This window comes from Oncorhynchus nerka, linkage group LG1, assembly GCF_034236695.1.
Source record: "Oncorhynchus nerka isolate Pitt River linkage group LG1, Oner_Uvic_2.0, whole genome shotgun sequence".
Taxonomy (NCBI): domain Eukaryota; kingdom Metazoa; phylum Chordata; class Actinopteri; order Salmoniformes; family Salmonidae; genus Oncorhynchus; species Oncorhynchus nerka.
Genome location: NC_088396.1, coordinates 20,825,589 through 20,839,419, shown reverse-complemented (window position 1 = coordinate 20,839,419; position 13,831 = coordinate 20,825,589). Strand labels below are relative to the sequence as shown.

Sequence of the window (13,831 nt, the reverse complement as noted above, 5' to 3'; positions counted from 1 at the left end):
CTTTTTAGAGTTAGTGTTGCAGGAAGCAAATTTCTGCTTGAAAAAGCTAGCCTTGGCTTTTCTAACTGCCTGTGTATAACGGTTTCTAGCTTCCCTGAACAGCTGCATATCACGGGGCTGTTCGATGCTAATGCAGAACGCCATAGGATGTTTTTGTGTTGGTTAAGGGCAGTCAGGTCTGGGGAGAACCAAGGGCTATATCTGTTCCTGGTTCTAATTTTCTTGAATGGGGCATGTTTATTTAAGATTGTTAGGAAGGCATTTTTAAAAAATATCCAGGCATCCTCTACTGATGGGATGAGATCAATATCCTTCCAGGACACCCCGGCCAGGTCGATTAGAAAGGCCTGCTCGCTGAAGTGTTTCAGGGAGCGTTTTACAGTGATGAGTGGAGGTCGTTTGACCGCTGACCCATTACGGATGCAGGCAATGAGGCAGTGATCGCTGAGATCTTGGTTGAAGACAGCAGAGGTGTATTTAGAGGGGAAGTTGGTTAGGATGATATCTATGAGGGTGCCCGTGTTTAAGGCTTTGGGGGTACCTGGTAGGTTCATTGATAATTTGTGTGAGATTGAGGGCATCAAGTTTAGATTGTAGGATGGCTGGGGTGTTAAGCATGTTCCAGTTTAGGTCGCCTAGCAGCACGAGCTCTGAAGATAGATGGGGGCAATCAGTTCACATATGGTGTCCAGAGCACAGCTGGGGGCAGAGGGTGGTCTATAGCAGGCGGCAACGGTGAGAGACTTGTTTTTAGAGAGGTGGATTTTTAAAAGTAGAAGTTCAAATTGTTTGGGTACAGACCTGGATAGTAGGACAGAACTCTGCAGGCTATCTTTGCAGTAGATTGCAACACCGCCCCCTTTGGCAGTTCTATCTTGTCTGAAAATGTTGTAGTTTGGAATTAAAATTTCTGAATTTTTGGTGGTCTTCCTAAGCCAGGATTCAGACACAGCTAGAACATCCGGGTTGGCAGAGTGTGCTAAAGCAGTGAAAAGAACAAACTTAGGGAGGAGGCTTCTAATGTTAACATGCATGAAACCAAGGCTATTACGGTTACAGAAGTCATCAAAAGAGAGCGCCTGGGGAATAGGAGTGGAGCTAGGCACTGCAGGGCCTGGATTCACCTCTACATCGCCAGAGGAACATAGGAGGAGAAGAATAAGGGTACGGCTAAAAGCAATAAGAATTGGTCGTCTAGAACGTCTGGAACAGAGAGTAAAAGGAGGTTTCTGGGGGCGATAAAATAGCATCAAGGTATAATGTACAGACAAAGGTATGGTAGGATGTGAATACAGTGGAGGTAAACCTATGTATTGAGTGATGAAGAGAGATATATTGTCTCTAGAAACATCATTGAAACCAGGAGATGTCATTGCATGTGTGGGTGGTGGAACTAATAAGTTGGATAAGGTATAGTGAGCAGGACTAGAGGCTCTACAGTGAAATAAGCCAATAAACACTAACCAGAACAGCAATGGACAAGACATATTGACATTAAGGAGAGGCATCCTTAGTCGAGTGATCAAAAGGGTCCAGGGAGTGGAGAGGTTGGTTTGGGGGTCACGGCGATTTAGACAGCTAGCCAGGACATCGGTAGCAAGCTAGCATAGGATGGAGGTCTGTTGTTAGCCACCTCTTGCGTTCCGTCAGTAGATTAGTGGAGTTCCGTGTTGTAGAGGGGATTAGTCCAAATCACACAACAACAACAACAAAAAAACAATAGATATAGTTATAGAGGCCCAAGAAGAAACATAATAATAATAAAAATAAATAAATTGTCCGATTGTCTATTCTGAGAGCAGCCGGTAAGACAGCTAACGGTTAGCAGGCCGCAGATGGGCGTTCAGGTAACGTCGCGACGGAGGAGCCAGCCGGATCTCCTTCGGGTAGATAACGTCGGCAGTCCAGTTGTGAAGGCCTGGTGGGGCTCCGCGTAGGCAGTAAAACGGGTCCGGATAGGTGACTGCAGCCCAGGAGTGATTGACGGAGCTGGCTAGCTCCGGAGTAATTGATGTTTGCTCCGGAATCGACGAAAGCAGATAGACACACGGATAGCAGCCAGCTAGCTGTGAGATCCGGGAGTGAATGTCCAGAGAGCAGTTGAAATCCAGGGACATGGAGAGAAAAATCGGTCCGGTATGTTCCGTTCCGAGCCGCGCTGCGCCGTACAAAACTGGCGATAGATTTTCGAGTTAAAGGATAGCTGATGACCACAAACCGTGGTTAGCTGAATACTAACGAGTTGCCAGTAAAGAAGCTAACTAGCTTCTGATTAACTTCTGGCTAGCTCCTGGCTAGCTTCTGGCTAGCTTCTTGGAGGATTGCAGATTTGAGGTAAATAATACGTATTTATACATATCAATTGGTGAGGCAGGTTGCAGGAGAGTGTATTGAAGATGAGTTGATGGAAAATAAAAATAAAATGTATGTGAAAAAAGTTGTAAATATATATATATACACGACACGACAAGACGAGGACAAAAGACGTCTGAACTGCTATGCCATCTCGGGCAACATATTGTTTTATATTTTCTTGTGTTTGCAATAAACAAACAGTTTTTGGGGACAAATAATTGGGATAAGGTGGGAGGCACTTACAATGTAATACTGTGGTAGGCGGGTTAGCCGGATGAAGAGCCTGTGTTTTGATAGGCTGCCGGCAGGGTGGGAGATGGAGTTGGAGAGGTGTAGTATGTCTGTGCAGACAGTGGGGAGGTGTTTCACCGACTGTCTACACCTCTGCTCCCCTAACCAAAACCTGGAAGAAGAGTGGTGAGGAAAGAGATGGAGAGGGGTGAGAGAGAGAGAGAGAAAAACATAAGTAAACTGAAATTCGACATTCTCCAAATAGACCAGACTCTGCCAATGAGCAGCTATTTCACAGTCCTACATTCACACATCAGTGAGACATCATTATCACTCTGCTAACACTCTTTCCCTGACTGACAAACAAGCCATTTCCTGGCCAGATCACAACATAGAAATAAATTCACAGAACATTGACTTCAATCCCTGTTCCAGTAATTACATTTCTATGCATATCAGACAATGACATACTCAACCACACACACAGTAGAGTGCTGGTCTACGGAATTTACAGACACCCTAAGCCATTTCAGAAACGATTCACCTGCATAGAAGCACATTTCCATGGAAGGGCACAAGATCTGTTCTCATATCCGTATGGGCATAAATATAAACACGCAACAATTTTATCGATTTTAACATATGTACATGACTGGGAATACAGGTATGCATCTGTTGGTCACAGATACTTTAATAAAAAGGTAGGGGTGTGGATCAGAAAACTAGACAGTATCTGGTGTGATCACCATTTGCCTCATACATAGAGTTGATCAGGCTGTTGATTGTGGCCTGTGGAATGTTGTCCCACTCCTCTTCAATGGCTGTATGAAGTTGCTAGATATTGGCGGGAACTGGAACACGCTGCCATCCCAAACATGCTCAATTGGTGACATGTCTGGTATGTATACAGGTCATGAAAACAGTTTCAGCTTCCAGTTGTGTACAGATCCTTGAGGCATGCGGCTGTGCATTATCATGCTGAAACATAAGGTGATGGCAGAGGATGAATGGCGCCACAATGGGCCTCAGGATCTCGTCACGGTGTCTCTTTGCATTGAAATTGCCATTGATAAAAAGTAATTGTGTTCGTTGTCATGGGCTGGCGAGGTTACACGTGGTCTGCAGTTGAAAGGCCAGTTGGATGTACTGCCAAATACTCTAAAACAACATTAGGGGCAGCTTATGGTAGGGAAATTAACATTAAATTACCTGGCAACAGCTCTGGTGGACATTCCTGCAATCAGCATGCTAAATACACGCTCCCTCAACTTCAGACATCTGTGGCATTGTGTTGCGTGACAAAACTGCACATTTTAGAGTGACCTTTTATTTTACCCCAGCACAAGGTGCACCTGTGTAATGATCATGCCGTTTAATCAGCTTCATGATATGCCACACCTGTCAGGTTGATGGATTATCTTGGTAAAGGAGAAATGCTCGCTAACAGGGATGTAATCAAATTTTTGCACAACATTGTACAGAAATACGCTTTTGTGCATTTGGAACATTTCTGGGATCTTTTACTTAAGCTCATGAAACATGGGACCAACATTTTACACGTTGCATTTATATTTTTGTTCAGTATACAAAGTATACACTACTAAGGTACTAGGGTGAAGCACTTAGCATACTAAAGTGTGCTAGTGTGGATTTGGCGGTATGAAGGCCTTCTGAGGAGTAGTGATGTGACACATGACAGGCAGTTGTCACAGAGACAGGAAGTGGATTTACTTGAGCTGCTGCAGCCAGGATATGATGCGCTTCATGTCGTCGTTGATAGTCTTCTCGATGTCGTCCAATATGGACTGATCTGGAGACAGACAGGCACAGTGGAAGTGAGTACGTTGTATGTGTATGTGTGTCCCAGCTTACCGATGTGGTGTATGTGTGTATGCATGAGTGTGTGCACATGTGTGTATGTGCACCTCCCTGCTTACCAATTCCATACAACATGGGCTGGAACATCCCTGAGTGCAGGTCTACAAAGATGTGCAGGCACTCGGAGCGTCCACAGGGCTCCAGGATTGGAATGACCAGGGTGGGCAGAGCTGTCTCTATGAACGCTGAAACACAGGTAGGGACAATAACAACATCACACACTGACAACATGGTTGTTTCTCTCCGCAACATTGTTCATTTTATTCTGGGTCAGTGTGGTTGGATTAGTCAGTGTCTAGCTAAGTCAGAGAGGACAGACTCACAGCTGTCGCTGGGGTTGCTGCTCTTCAAGATGGCTTTCAGCTCCTGCAGCTTCTGATGGGAGCGGGCGTGCACGCTGTCAATCAAAAGCTTCTCCACTGACAAGTGGTCAATCTACAGGAGGGGGCAGGAATAAAGACAGGAAATTAGGTCATCACAACAACAAAAATTGTATAGCACCATATCTGTGAGGAACTTGACTTTGGCACACCTTCATGGCTCTCTCCATCAGTCTAGAGTCGCAGGCAGGGAGCGGAGGATCATGGGAGATCTGCAGAGGCTTGGAGCAGTCCGATTCGTCAATCTTGATGGTGACTTTGTGGACCGACGCAGTGCCCGTCTTCCTTCCCAGGACCTGTTGGCTGGAGAGTGGGAGAGAGGGGGGAGACAAAGAAAAAGGTCAAATGATGGACCAATTTCCTTGTGATGAATGACAAAAGTATATGCATTCAACAAACCAATCAATCAGGCCTGTTAATGTGTAACTTCTTAGTGAGTAGTTGTGTGTTTCTTACTTCCAGACGGCCAGTGTGAGGCACTTGGCAGGCATGTAGCGCTCCACCTGCACCAGGTCTCCCCAGCGCTCTCGGACCAGCATGAGGGTCTGGGAGTGGAGGACCTCCAGCTGAAGAGACAGGCAGAATGAGTCTAGAAGGGACGGGGTTAAGGAAGGGATGGTCCAGGAAGATGGCATACACTTACTCACAATACACACAGATAAAGAAATGCAGGCACACGTGATACATACACACCCAGGCTGTGGGCGTGTGGTGACAGACTTCAGCCATGAAACCAGACTGCGCCTGGCAGTTATACTTGCTATGAAGTCACAATGAGGTTCATACAACAAATGACTGAGAAACAAATCCTTGGCGTTCTATTGAGCATAACAGTATTATAAATACATGTAGCATCACTCATTTCCCACTAAATACTATTTGAAATGTAAATATTTCTGCTTGGTTCATGGAAACAAACTGATAAACTGAAAGACAGTGTGACTGTTGGCTGTGGCACTCATTGAAATGCTGTTGGTCCCTTGGCTTGCTGTACGCATGGTCACTGTTGGTCAATATTGTATGTGACCACACACAGACACAATTACATTCACTGCAGCAGCTCAAGCCAGACATGGCCCTGAGCTCACTGTCTGCACAGAAACAGTACACACACACAGTGAAAGGATACGCAGGCAGCTGTACATATCCTGCAGTGGTTTCTCATCTGCAAACAGGCGTGACTGCACCAGCTCATGGATGAAGTTCACTTGCATACTGTGGACCAGAGCTCTGCCATCTGGAAGGAGGGGGCGGGGGGAAGACGGAGGGCAAAATATTGAAAAAGGAGTTATCAAAAAATAATAATAATAATAATGCAATCTTAAAATTTAGTATTTAGTATGTATTTCATTCAAGTTGGATTACTCCTGAGCATCAGGACCAGAATCATTATAATTTGCTGTACATATTGTAAGAATTGAACACTGGACTTTTCCTTTTCAAACATCTCACCAGTCAGCAGCGGGATCTGTGCGTTTGTGTCGCGTCAGCAGCGGGATCTGTGCGTTTGTGTCGCGTCAGCAGCGGGATCTGTGCGTTTGTGTCGCGTCAGCAGCGGGATCTGTGCGTTTGTGTCGCGTCAGCAGCGGGATCTGTGCGTTTGTGTCGCGTCAGCAGCGGGATCTGTGCGTTTGTGTCGCGTCAGCAGCGGGATCTGTGCGTTTGTGTCGCGTCAGCAGCGGGATCTGTGCGTTTGTGTCGCGTCAGCAGCGGGATCTGTGCGTTTGTGTCGCGTCAGCAGCGGGATCTGCGTTTGATTATTTAGTGCGTTAGTAGCGGGATCTGTGTTTGTGTCACGTCAGCAGTGGGATCTGTGTTTGTGTCGCGTCAGCAATGGGATCTGTGTTTGTGTCGCGTCAGCAGTGGGATCTGTGTTTGTGTCGCGTCAGCAATGGGATCTGTGTTTGTGTCGCGTCAGCAGCGGGATCTGTGTTTGTGTCACGTCAGCAGTGGGATCTGTGTTTGTGTCGCGTCAGCAATGGGATCTGTGTTTGTGTCACGTCAGCAGTGGGATCTGTGTTTGTGTCGCGTCAGCAGTGGGATCTGTGTTTGTGTCGCGTCAGCAGTGGGATCTATGTTTGTGTCGCGTCAGCAATGGGATCTGTGTTTGTGTCGCGTCAGCAGTGGGATCTGTGTTTGTGTCGCGTCAGCAGTGAGATCTGTGTTTGTGTCGCGTCAGCAATGGGATCTGTGTTTGTGTCGCGTCAGCAGTGGGATCTGTGTTTGTGTCACGTCAGCAGTGGGATCTGTGTTTGTGTCACGTCAGCAGTGGGATCTGTGTTTGTGTCGCGTCAGCAGTGGGATCTGTGTTTAGCCCAACTGATGCAGCACAGTGGCTATAAATAAATAAGCTGAAGCATGGAGTTGCCTATCTGCATTTACCCTGTTGGGCTAATCACTAGTTAGATCCCAAATGTGATCTTTTAACTAGTTAGCATCCTATTGATGAATTTTATGTCTAAAAAAAACTTGAATAAACATAGTAAAAATAATGTTAGGGTAACTTGTGGTAAACCGCCACCAGGGTTAACACTGCCTGTACTTCTCACAGAAACCACTTAATGCCATAATTTCCCCCCCAACCCGTTCCCTGGTTACCACTACTCTTGCTCAACTAAAATTTGTATCCATCTCATCAAAAATATGTAAGTCACGCCAAAAAACAGATTGAGGTATGGTGGCGTTTTACCCCAAGTTACCTTACAATTGACCCGTGTTACAGTTCATGCAACGGCATGACCTGAATCAGCCTACTCTAAAATATTTTTCTAAATGCAACTTCTATGCATCTATTCAAATGCTATTACGGTCCCCTAGGAAACACTGACCAGCACTTTGGTTCCTACCATGTCATAACTCTTACCTGGCTTATCATTTAACGTCATGTCAAACACCAATCACATAATTAGAATAATCATTCTATTTCTATGATTTTGCCCATATCGCCTTAACAACCTGGTAACTTTACCATTATGCAAACATTTGGTGGCAAAGAAACGAAAAAAGGATATATTCTCAGATGATGTGCTTCAAATAATTAAGATTCATATATGCCCAATGTAGGCTCTCTTTTTTCTGGTGATGCTAAATGTTATGTGGTGCTCGTAACTTTTTAAGTTAGTAGTATCAGTGCTCCCAATTATGTTTTTTAATTGTAGCGGGTTCTGTGTGTTTGGTGCGTTAGTAGCGGGTTCTGTGTGTTTGGTGCGTTAGTAGCGGGTTCTGTGTGTTTGGTGCGTTAGTAGCGGGTTCTGTGTGTTTGGTGCGTTAGTAGCGGGTTCTGTGTGTTTGGTCAAGCAGGTGTTGTGTATCTTACCTCCAGTCTCCTTGTCCTCCACCAGTATCTCCAGCTTCAACAGTCTCCAGGGAATATCTGGGTCATCACCCATCACCGTCAGTGTGGCCTCAAACTCCCCCTCCACACGGAACTTCACACGCCCATTAGCTACGAGACACACAGTAAGGTTGGCGAGCTTTTATTTTAATATATATATATATATATATATATTATATTATATATGTGTGTGTGTGTGTGAGATCCTTACCCACGGTGAGGTTGGCTAGCTGGGGTGGTAGGTCTGTCGTGACAAGACGATGTCGAAGGATTTGATTGAGCTGGTTCAGGGTTGTCTGCTTCTCCACCTTAGTGATGGGGTCTGGAGGAATGATCTTGTCCTACACACACACACACACACACACACAGCGGTCAATGCACTGGGCCAAACAGGGCTTCAGATTTCTCCGTCCCTATTCCACACTCCAGTCCAGTTGGTGGCAGTAACGCACTACTAAATACTTCTGTGTTTGTGCACATAATGTACATCGCACATAGCTGACAGAGTACATACATGAACAGTATTTTTGGCCAAACTAGACAGGCACCGAGGCTACTTCAATCCTAGTGGCTTACGAACACAAAGGCATCAGGTGTCTCATTCTATTTGACCATTATTTAACCAGGCAAGTCAACTGAGAACCAGCTTTCAATTAAAATAAGAGAGGCCAGGTCAAGAGGTCAAAACAATAGACTGCGAGAAAAAAATGAAAATGAACACAGACCAGTTAGGAGTGTCTTACCCGTATGCAGGTGGGCAGGCGAGGGTATGACCCGGTGGTGAGCACGTCGATTGCGAACGGGATGGCAAAGCTGGGCAGGCGGGCGTGCACCAGGGCGTCCCTTGCTAGCGATGCCAGCCTATCAGCCGTGTCCACAAATAGGAAGGCCTGCTGGTCCAGAAAGCTGGAGATCATCTGTGACCGTGAAAACAGAAGGTTAGGGATTAAAGGTCAGGTTAGCTTATGACCGTACTCAGTATGATTTTGAATTATGTGCAAGAAGGCCTAACTCAAAGATAAACATAAACACTGCACTGATGTCAGTGTGGAAAATCCTGAAAAGTTTTATGTGAAAAGGTAAGAGTTATGTGCATAACTCAAGATAGTATCTGGTTGTCTATGCCCACTTTGAGAGTGTTTGGTGTAGAGTACTGTATTCTAGGACACATACCGCACACTTCTCCACCTTCCCGGCATTGCTGGCCCATTTCACTAGGGCAAGGAGACGCACAAACAGCTGTCTGGTCCGACTGGAAAACTGGACAATCTCGATTTTTCTGTTAGAAACAGTAGAAAATACAGGCAAAAATAGATGTCACATACAACAACATTCCTAATTTGACAAGTCAATTTCATCAGTGAGTACACCCAGTGAACCAAGAGACGAGCATACCTTTCCATGTCTGTTTTTCTGGGGAGACTGCAAGAAAGACAGAAACAGTATTGGTAACTTTCAGGTATTACGTAATTTTACCACAATTTATGAAATCACTATGAAAATGAAGGAATCTCAACTAATAAATACCCATTGCATTGAACGGGGTCTCGTCATGACTTACAGTTCCCCCAACAGGGTGATTTCATGGTAGGTCCTCTGCAGGAGAAACTCAATCAGCAGGCTCAGCCGGACCCCTTGGGTGGCCGGGGGTCCGGGAGGTGGCGGCTGGGTGACCGAGGTGGGACCCCCGATAGGGACCAGTTGCCCATCTGATCCAATCTGCACCGGAGCCATTTTAAAATAACGCAAGCTCCACGGATGGAGACCGAAAAAATGTAAAACTATCGACTCGCAATAACTTTGAACTGGTACCAATCTTACACGTATTCTACACCATTTCGCGCAAAATAGTTATTTAGTAGGGGCTCGGCGACTTCGCCCCATAAAAAAGTCGCAAATACCCGCGTTTTAATTGCTTATTACAGACCAGATTCAATGCTGTTCAACCGCCATCTTTGCAGTCTGACGGGAAGTGATCACGGTTTGGTGGAAAGGAAGACCCGGATACGGATTTTAAAGAAACAATATAAGGAGTCGCTCGTAAGAGTTTACTCTGCTGTTCCAAGATCAGTATTCATTCACTAGATTTGTCAATTAGGTTAGACCATAAACAATCAAACTGGCCCCTGATCAGCGCCTGTGTTTTCGTGAGCGAAAATTAAGGTATTTGTTTGTTTATAAGATGCCCTGTCATTTCGTATTGGATACTGTGCATGACATTTTAGTAAAATAGATCATATAACAGATACACCTTATTTGTCCCCGAGGAGAACACACAGAAAAAACAAAATACAGGACAAAACAAATAGACACACACTTGGTATAAATGTTAGATATTTGAAGATTGATGTGTATTGTCCCTATAAAATAAATGTAATAAATGAAAAATAAATGAAATAAAAGTTATGTATATGTGATGCAATTAATTTCAATTCCTCATGGACCGGAAACTAGCTGGTGATAAAGAAAAGCATGACAAGACATGGATTATGTTGGCAGTGGCAGGGTCAGTGGTAAAGGTATTAGGGTTGAATTCTGATTTGAATGACTGCTGAATCCTCAATTCCCAGAGGCAGGAAATAGGAATGACTTTTCCAATCCCTTCCATTTCATTTTCACAGGATGATACATAGCTTTATGTCAATATGACATGGCTGCAAATGACACGGCAGTCAAAACATTAACACAATCTAAATGTGAAACAAGATAATCATAAACAAATATGTTTATTTCCAAAACGCTACATCCACAAATTGTTCAACATTCTGTGTTTTTTTGTCATCAGAAACTATTTCTTATGGGTACCGTCATGTGTGTGTAAAATATTACTGTTCTCAGAATCTTTATTAATTGATTTTAGTGTTGAATTAAAATGTGTTTTTTTTTTGACAAATGCTATATACAGTCAAGTCCATAAATATTTGGACATTGACCAAGTTATCATTTTAGCTGTCTACCACAGCATATTGGAGTTCAAATTAAATAATTAATATGAGCTGAAAGTGCAGACTTTCAGGTTTAATTTGAAGATATTTACAGTTGAAGTTGGAAGTTAACATAAACCTTAGCAAAATACATTTAAACTCAGTTTCACAATTCCTGACACTTAATCCTAGTAAAAATACTGTCTTAGGTCAGTTAGGATCACCACTTTATTTTAAGAATATGAAATTTCAGAATAATAGAGAGAATGATTTATTTCCAATTGTATATTTTTCCATCACACTCCCAGTGGGTCAGAAGTTTACATACACTCAATTAGTATTTGGTAGCATTGCCTTTAAATGGTTTAACTTGGGTCAAACATTTTGGGTAGCCTTCCACAAGCTTACCACTTACCACAATAAGTTGGGTGAGTTTGGGCCCACTCCTCCTGACAGAGCTGGTGTAACTGAGTCAGGTTAGTAGGCCTCCTTGCTAGCACGCGCTTTTTCAGCTCGGACCACAAATGTTCTATAGGATTGAGGTCAGGGCGTTGTGATGGCTACTCCAATATCTTGACATTGTTGTCCTTAAGCCATTTTGCCACAACTTTGGAAGTATGCTTGGGGTCATCGTCCATTTGGAAGACCCATTTGCGACCAAGATTTAACTTCCTGACTTATGTCTTGAGATGTTGCTTCAATATATCCACAGACTTTTACTTCCTCAAGATGCCATCTATTTTGTGAAGTGCACCAGTCCCTCCTGCAGCAAAGCACCCCCACAACATGATGCTGCCACCCCCGTGCTTCACGGTTGGGATGGTGTTCTTCGGCTTGCAAGCTTCCCACTTTTTCCTCCAAACATAATGATGGTCATTATGGCCAAAGAGTTCTATTTTTGTTTCATCAGACCAGAGGACATTTCTCCAAAAAGTACAATCTTTGTCCCAATGTGCAGTTGCAAACCGTAATCTGGCTTTTTTATCACAGTTTTGGAGTGGTGTTTATGGTGTTTATACTTGCGTACTATTGTTTGTACAGATGAACGTGGCACCTTCAGGTATTTGGAAATTGCTCCCAAGGATGAACCAGACTTGTGGAGGTCTACAATGTTTTTTTCTGAGGTCTTGGCTGATTTATTTTGATTTTACCATGATGTCAAGCAAAGAGGCACTAAGTTTGAAGGTAGGCCTTGAAATACATCCACAGGTACACCTCCAATTGACTCAAATTATGTCAATTTGCCTATCAGAAGCTTCTAAAGCCATGACATAATTTTTCTGGAATTTTCCAAGCTGTTTAAAGGCACTTAGTGTATGTAAACTTCTGACCCACTGGAATTGTGATACAATTAATTATAAGTGAAATAATCTGTCTGTTAACAATTGTTGGAAAAATTACTTGTGTAATGCACAAAGTAGATGTCCTAACTGAATTGCCAAAACTATAGCTTGTTAACAAGAAATGTGTGGAGTGGTTAAAAAATTAGTTTTAATGACTCCAACCTAAGTGTATATAAACTTCCAACTTCAATTTTACATCCAAATCGGGTGAACATTGTAGGAATTACAGCACATTTTATTTGTGATCTCCCCTTTTTAAGGGACCAACAGTAATGGGACAATTGGCTGCTCAGTTGTTCCATGACCAGTTGTGTATCATTCCCTCATTAGTTCATTTACAAGTAAGCAGTTACAAGGTCTAGAGTTGATTTCAAGTGTGGCATTTGCATTTGGAATCTGTTGCTGTTAACCCTCAACATGAAGTCTGAAGAGCTGTCACTGCCAGTGAAACAAGCCATCATTAGGCTGAAAAATATAAACAAACCCATCAGAGAGATAGCAAAAACATTGTATGTGGCCAAATCAACTATTTTATACCTACTAAAAATGGACATAGTGTTTTGGAAATAAACTCTTCAAATAACTATCAAAGTCTCTTGCATTACATGGCTGCCTTGTCTGGAAAAGTGACGAAGCTCTGAGGAGAACAGAGAAAGCAGATTATGGATTTACCAGATTGCTTCACCTACTTGTACATTTCAAGAACAACTGTGCCCTGGCTGAAATTTCAGCCCACTGACATGACAGAGGACAGGCATGAGGGTCGATGCACAAAGGAGGAGATAAAGGGAAAGTGCTGGAACACACACAAACAATTATCCACACACCCAGCTGTAGAGGGAAAATGTGTGTGTAGGGGTTAATCCCGCTCTAGCCGCTGGACTATGGCTGTCCAGTGAGTCAGCAGTTGAGTGCTTTCTCTAGCTGTTGTCTCCCAACAGTAGTTCATAGTTCATTCATTCATGCTGTGCAGGTCTCTGATCCCAACCAAAGGTTGGACACTGGACTTCAAGTCTTTGAGTGTTTCCTTTCATCTTCTTCTACAATGAACAAAAATGCAACGTGTAAAGTGTTGGTCCCATGTTTCATGAGCTGAAATGAAAGATCACAGAAATGTTTCACACGCACAAAAAGCTTATTTCTCTCAAATATTGTGCACAAATTTGTTTACATCCCTGTTAGTGAATATTTATCCTTTGCATAGATAATCCATCCACCTGACAAGTGTTGCATATCAAGAAGTTGGTGCTGGGGACAACAAAAGGCCACTGTAAAATGTGCAGTTTTGTCACACAACAAAATGTCTCAAGTTTTGAGGGAATGTGCAATTGGCATGCTGACTGCAGGAATGTCCACCAGAGCTGTTGCCAGATAATTTAATGTTAA

General features: G+C 43.6%; 1 protein-coding gene across 1 annotated transcript in view; it reads right to left on the bottom strand.

The window, feature by feature from the left end:
- Positions 1–10,164, bottom strand: part of LOC115114117 (mediator of RNA polymerase II transcription subunit 14-like) — a 44,506-nt gene extending 34,342 nt beyond the window's left edge. The window contains 13 exon segments of the mRNA XM_029642149.2: positions 2,599–2,758; positions 4,318–4,396; positions 4,524–4,649; positions 4,788–4,899; positions 4,997–5,147; positions 5,301–5,433; positions 5,974–6,081; positions 8,161–8,289; positions 8,390–8,519; positions 8,922–9,095; positions 9,352–9,457; positions 9,574–9,600; positions 9,740–10,164. Coding sequence (XP_029498009.2) covers positions 2,599–2,758; positions 4,318–4,396; positions 4,524–4,649; positions 4,788–4,899; positions 4,997–5,147; positions 5,301–5,433; positions 5,974–6,081; positions 8,161–8,289; positions 8,390–8,519; positions 8,922–9,095; positions 9,352–9,457; positions 9,574–9,600; positions 9,740–9,912 — 1,608 coding nt within the window. The 5' untranslated portion in view covers positions 9,913–10,164.
- Between the last annotated feature and the right edge of the window lie 3,667 nt (positions 10,165–13,831).